This window comes from Emiliania huxleyi, assembly GCF_000372725.1.
Source record: "Emiliania huxleyi CCMP1516 unplaced genomic scaffold EMIHUscaffold_61, whole genome shotgun sequence".
In the NCBI taxonomy this organism is placed as follows: domain Eukaryota; phylum Haptophyta; order Isochrysidales; family Noelaerhabdaceae; genus Emiliania; species Emiliania huxleyi.
In genome coordinates, this window is record NW_005197426.1 from 625640 (window position 1) to 631686 (window position 6047).

The window sequence follows — 6047 nt, forward strand, 5'->3', positions numbered from 1 at the left end:
CGCTGAATAGGGGTGACGGCGGCGATGAAGGCCGTGCGCACGCTGCAGGACGGGGAGGGCGCGTGCGTGCGCCGCGAGCGTGCCGCTGGCGCCCTCCGTCTGGGAGCATATTTTTTCGGCAAGGTGGCGGCGGAGCTGCCGGTGACGCTGCTGCTCCCCGCGCTGCTCGCTTGCGTGACGCACCCGCTGGCGGGCCTCGCTTGCCCCCTGCCCGTCCTCGTCGCGCTGCTGGCGCTCGAGGCCATGGCGGCGAGCGCGCTCGGCCTCCTCGCGGGCGCTGTCGCGCCGAGCCTCGACATTGGCCTCGAGCTCACCAAGGCGCTCACGACCCTCTCGACCGTTTTCGGCGGACTGTACTTTGACGCCGCGACGCTGCCGCGGCCGCTGCGGTGGGTGCCACGCGCGAGCATCGTCCGCGTCGCGTGGGACGGTGCGGTGGCGGGCGAGCTCGCGGGGCTGGGCGGAGAGGAGGAGGAGCTGGGCGTGGAGGGCGGGAGGCGGGCGGTCGAGGGGCTGCTGGCGCTGGCGTTGGGGTTTGGGCTGGCGGCGTTTGTAGGGCTGGCGGCGAGGGCGCCGCGGTTTCAGGCGGTGGTGGGAGGGGAAGGGGGGGAGGGAGGGAAGAAGGGGAGGTGAAGGGTGAGCGCTCGAGGTGGCGAGAGACGGACGCTCGGACCATGTGTGGCTCTGCGACTGTGGAATGTGGAAAAAGCGCGAGCAGCACTTTGGAACGCCCAGCCGGGTTTGGCTAAAACCAGCTGGCCAAAGGGTGTCACAACGGGCAGTTCAGAATTCTATGTTGCGCAGGGGTGCAAAAAGAGGAGCCTTTTTTGACAAGGCAGCCCGAGTGTGCCCTCGGAATGAGCAGGGGCGGCGCGGCTCGTGAGGGAGGGCAGGGGCCCGCGCTCGGCGTCGCACGAATCGAGAGATAGTAAGAAGGGTCGCCGGGCGTAAGCCGCTCGGGCATCGGCCATCATCGGTCCACGGCGCGCGAGTAAGGTCGTCCCGCCCTGCGGGATTGGAGGCGCACCCTCTGGGCCCCGGCTGGCTGCCCTCGGACTGGGCAGGGGCGGCGCGGCTCGGGAGAGATGGTCCATGCTCGGCGTCGGACGAAAATCCGGGGTAGGGTCGCCGGGCGGCGAAGGCGGCGCCCGGGCATCGGCCATCATCGGGCCACGGCGCGCGAATAAAGTCGTCCCGCCCTGCGGGATTGGAGAAGCGCCCTCTGGGCCCCGGCTGGCTGCCCTCGGACTGGGCAGGGGCGGCGCGGCTCGCCAGTGAGGGGCCGTGCTCGGCGTCGCACGAAAATCCTATAGGGTCACCGGGCGGCGAAGCCGGCGCTCGGGCAGCGGCCATCATACGGGGCCCACGGCGCGAGAAATAACAGTCGTCCCCGCCCTGCGGGATTGGAGGGGTACCCTCTGGGCCCCGGCTGGCTGCCCTCGGACTGGGCAGGACCAGGCGCGGCTCGGGAGCGAGATGGTCCATGCTCGGCGTCGCACGAAAATCCGATAGGGTCGCCGGGCGGCGAAGGCGGCGCCCGGGCGTCGGCCATCATCGGGCCACGGCGTGCGAATAAAGTCGTCCCGCCCTGCGGGATTGGAGGGGTACCCTCTGGGCCTCGGCTGGCTGCCCTCGGACTGGGCAGGACCAGGCGCGGCTCGCCAGTGAGGGGCCGTGCTCGGCGTCGCACGAAAATCCGATAGGGTCGCCGAGCGGCGAAGGCGGCGCCCGGGCGTCGGCCATCATCGGGCCACGGCGTGCGAATAAAGTCGTCCCGCCCTGCGGGATTGGAGGGGTACCCTCTGGGCCCCGGCTGGCTGCCCTCGGACTGGGCAGGACCAGGTGCGGCTCGCCAGTGAGGGGCCGTGCTCGGCGTCGCACGAAAATCCGAGGTAGGGTCACCGGGCGGCGAAGGCGGCGCCCGGGCGTCGGCCATCATCGGGCCACGGCGCGCGAATAAAGTCGTCCCGCCCTGCGGGATTGGAGGGGTACCCTCTGGGCTTCGGCTGGCTGCCCTCGGACTGGGCAGGACCAGGCGCGGCTCGCCAGTGAGGGGCCGTGCTCGGCGTCGCACGAAAATCCGATAGGGTCGCCGGGCGGCGAAGCCGGCGCCCGGGTGTCGGCCATCATCGGGCCACGGCGCGCGAATAAAGTCGTCCCGCCCTGCGGGATTGGAGAAGCGCCCCCTGGGCCCCGGCTGGCTGCCCTCCGACTGGGCAGACCAGGCGCGGCTCGCCAGAGATGGTCCATGCTCGGCGTCGGAAGAAAATCCGATAGGGTCACCGGGCGGCGAAGCCGGCGCCCGGGTGTCGGCCATCATCGGGCCACGGCGCGCGAGTAAAGTCGTCCCGCCCTGCGGGATTGGAGGGGCACCCTCTGAGCCCCGGCTGGCTGCCCTCGGACTGGGCAGGACCAGGCGCGGCTCGGGAGAGATGGTCCATGCTCGGCGTCGGACGAAAATCCGATAGGGTCGCCGGGCGGCGAAGGCGGCGCCCGGGCATCGGCCATCATCGGGCCACGGCGCGCGAATAAAGTCGTCCCGCCCTGCGGGATTGGAGAAGCGCCCTCTGGGCCCCGGCTGGCTGCCCTCGGACTGGGCAGGGGCGGCGCGGCTCGCCAGTGAGGGGCCGTGCTCGGCGTCGCACGAAAATCCGATAGGGTCGCCGGGCGGCGAAGCCGGCGCCCGGGTGTCGGCCATCATCGGGCCACGGCGCGCGAATAAAGTCGTTAGGGTTAGGGTTAGGGTTAGGGTTAGGGTTAGGGTTAGGGTTAGGGTTAGGGTTAGGGTTAGGGTTAGGGTTAGGGTTAGGGTTAGGGTTAGGGTTAGGGTTAGGGTTAGGGTTAGGGTTAGGGTTAGGGTTAGGGTTAGGGTTAGGGTTAGGGTTAGGGTTAGGGTTAGGGTTAGGGTTAGGGTTAGGGTTAGGGTTAGGGTTAGGGTTAGGGTTAGGGTTAGGGTTAGGGTTAGGGTTAGGGTTAGGGTTAGGGTTAGGGTTAGGGTTAGGGTTAGGGTTAGGGTTAGGGTTAGGGTTAGGGTTAGGGTTAGGGTTAGGGTTAGGGTTAGGGTTAGGGTTAGGGTTAGGGTTAGGGTTAGGGTTAGGGTTAGGGTTAGGGTTAGGGTTAGGGTTAGGGTTAGGGTTAGGGTTAGGGTTAGGGTTAGGGTTAGGGTTAGGGTTAGGGTTAGGGTTAGGGTTAGGGTTAGGGTTAGGGTTAGGGTTAGGGTTAGGGTTAGGGTTAGGGTTAGGGTTAGGGTTAGGGTTAGGGTTAGGGTTAGGGTTAGGGTTAGGGTTAGGGTTAGGGTTAGGGTTAGGGTTAGGGTTAGGGTTAGGGTTAGGGTTAGGGTTAGGGTTAGGGTTAGGGTTAGGGTTAGGGTTAGGGTTAGGGTTAGGGTTAGGGTTAGGGTTAGGGTTAGGGTTAGGGTTAGGGTTAGGGTTAGGGTTAGGGTTAGGGTTAGGGTTAGGGTTAGGGTTAGGGTTAGGGTTAGGGTTAGGGTTAGGGTTAGGGTTAGGGTTAGGGTTAGGGTTAGGGTTAGGGTTAGGGTTAGGGTTAGGGTTAGGGTTAGGGTTAGGGTTAGGGTTAGGGTTAGGGTTAGGGTTAGGGTTAGGGTTAGGGTTAGGGTTAGGGTTAGGGTTAGGGTTAGGGTTAGGGTTAGGGTTAGGGTTAGGGTTAGGGTTAGGGTTAGGGTTAGGGTTAGGGTTAGGGTTAGGGTTAGGGTTAGGGTTAGGGTTAGGGCTAGGGTTAGGGTTAGGGTTAGGGTTAGGGTTAGGGTTAGGGTTAGGGTTAGGGTTAGGGTTAGGGTTAGGGTTAGGGTTAGGGTTAGGGTTAGGGTTAGGGTTAGGGTTAGGGTTAGGGTTAGGGTTAGGGTTAGGGTTAGGGTTAGGGTTAGGGTTAGGGTTAGGGTTAGGGTTAGGGTTAGGGTTAGGGTTAGGGTTAGGGTTAGGGTTAGGGTTAGGGTTAGGGTTAGGGTTAGGGTTAGGGTTAGGGTTAGGGTTAGGGTTAGGGTTAGGGTTAGGGTTAGGGTTAGGGTTAGGGTTAGGGTTAGGGTTAGGGTTACGGTTAGGGTTAGGGTTAGGGTTAGGGTTAGGGTTAGGGTTAGGGTTAGGGTTAGGGTTAGGGTTAGGGTTAGGGTTAGGGTTAGGGTTAGGGTTAGGGTTAGGGTTAGGGTTAGGGTTAGGGTTAGGGTTAGGGTTAGGGTTAGGGTTAGGGTTAGGGTTAGGGTTAGGGTTAGGGTTAGGGTTAGGGTTAGGGTTAGGGTTAGGGTTAGGGTTAGGGTTAGGGTTAGGGTTAGGGTTAGGGTTAGGGTTAGGGTTAGGGTTAGGGTTAGGGTTAGGGTTAGGGTTAGGCTTAGGGTTAGGGTTAGGGTTAGGGTTAGGGTTAGGGTTAGGGTTAGGGTTAGGGTTAGGGTTAGGGTTAGGGTTAGGGTTAGGGTTAGGGTTAGGGTTAGGGTTAGGGTTAGGGTTAGGGTTAGGGTTAGGGTTAGGGTTAGGGTTAGGGTTAGGGTTAGGGTTAGGGTTAGCGTTAGGGTTAGGGTTAGGGTTAGGGTTAGGGTTAGGGTTAGGGTTAGGGTTAGGGTTAGGGTTAGGGTTAGGGTTAGGGTTAGGGTTAGGGTTAGGGTTAGGGTTAGGGTTAGGGTTAGGGTTAGGGTTAGGGTTAGGGTTAGGGTTAGGGTTAGGGTTAGGGTTAGGGTTAGGGTTAGGGTTAGGGTTAGGGTTAGGGTTAGGGTTAGGGTTAGGGTTAGGGTTAGGGTTAGGGTTAGGGTTAGGGTTAGGGTTAGGGTTAGGGTTAGGGTTAGGGTTAGGGTTAGGGTTAGGGTTAGGGTTAGGGTTAGGGTTAGGGTTAGGGTTAGGGTTAGGGTTAGGGTTAGGGTTAGGGTTAGGGTTAGGGTTAGGGTTAGGGTTAGGGTTAGGGTTAGGGTTAGGGTTAGGGTTAGGGTTAGGGTTAGGGTTAGGGTTAGGGTTAGGGTTAGGGTTAGGGTTAGGGTTAGGGTTAGGGTTAGGGTTAGGGTTAGGGTTAGGGTTAGGGTTAGGGTTAGGGTTAGGGTTAGGGTTAGGGTTAGGGTTAGGGTTAGGGTTAGGGTTAGGGTTAGGGTTAGGGTTAGGGTTAGGGTTAGGGTTAGGGTTAGGGTTAGGGTTAGGGTTAGGGTTAGGGTTAGGGTTAGGGTTCGGGTTAGGGTTAGGGTTCGGGTTAGGGTTAGGGTTAGGGTTAGGGTTAGGGTTAGGGTTAGGGTTAGGGTTAGGGTTAGGGTTAGGGTTAGGGTTAGGGTTAGGGTTAGGGTTAGGGTTAGGGTTAGGGTTAGGGTTAGGGTTAGGGTTAGGGTTAGGGTTAGGGTTAGGGTTAGGGTTAGGGTTAGGGTTAGGGTTAGGGTTAGGGTTAGGGTTAGGGTTAGGGTTAGGGTTAGGGTTAGGGTTAGGGTTAGGGTTAGGGTTAGGGTTAGGGTTAGGGTTAGGGTTAGGGTTAGGGTTAGGGTTAGGGTTAGGGTTAGGGTTAGGGTTAGGGTTAGGGTTAGGGTTAGGGTTAGGGTTAGGGTTAGGGTTAGGGTTAGGGTTAGGGTTAGGGTTAGGGTTAGGGTTAGGGTTAGGGTTAGGGTTAGGGTTAGGGTTAGGGTTAGGGTTAGGGTTAGGGTTAGGGTTAGGGTTAGGGTTAGGGTTAGGGTTAGGGTTAGGGTTAGGGTTAGGGTTAGGGTTAGGGTTACGGTTAGGGTTAGGGTTAGGGTTAGGGTTACGGTTAGGGTTAGGGTTAGGGTTAGGGTTAGGGTTAGGGTTAGGGTTAGGGTTAGGGTTAGGGTTAGGGTTAGGGTTAGGGTTAGGGTTAGGGTTAGGGTTAGGGTTAGGGTTAGGGCTAGGGTTAGGGTTAGGGTTAGGGTTAGGGTTAGGGTTCGGGTTAGGGTTAGGGTTAGGGTTAGGGTTAGGGTTAGGGTTAGGGTTAGGGTTAGGGTTAGGGTTAGGGTTAGGGTTAGGGTTAGGGTTCGGGTTAGGTTTAGGGTTAGCCCCCCGGTTAGGGTTAGGGTTAGGGTTAGGGTTAGCCTCAGGGTTAGGGTTAGGGTTAGGGTT

At 59.9% G+C, this 6047-nt stretch overlaps 1 protein-coding gene across 1 annotated transcript; it reads right to left on the minus strand.

The window, feature by feature from the left end:
* Window positions 1-3917: 3917 nt before the first annotated feature.
* EMIHUDRAFT_44780 (hypothetical protein) lies at window positions 3918-4688 on the minus strand (the record flags this gene model as incomplete). The annotated part of the gene is made up of 1 exon (XM_005764042.1): window positions 3918-4688. A coding segment is annotated over one exon (771 nt), but the record flags the coding sequence as incomplete, so codon positions are not given.
* Window positions 4689-6047: the final 1359 nt, after the last annotated feature.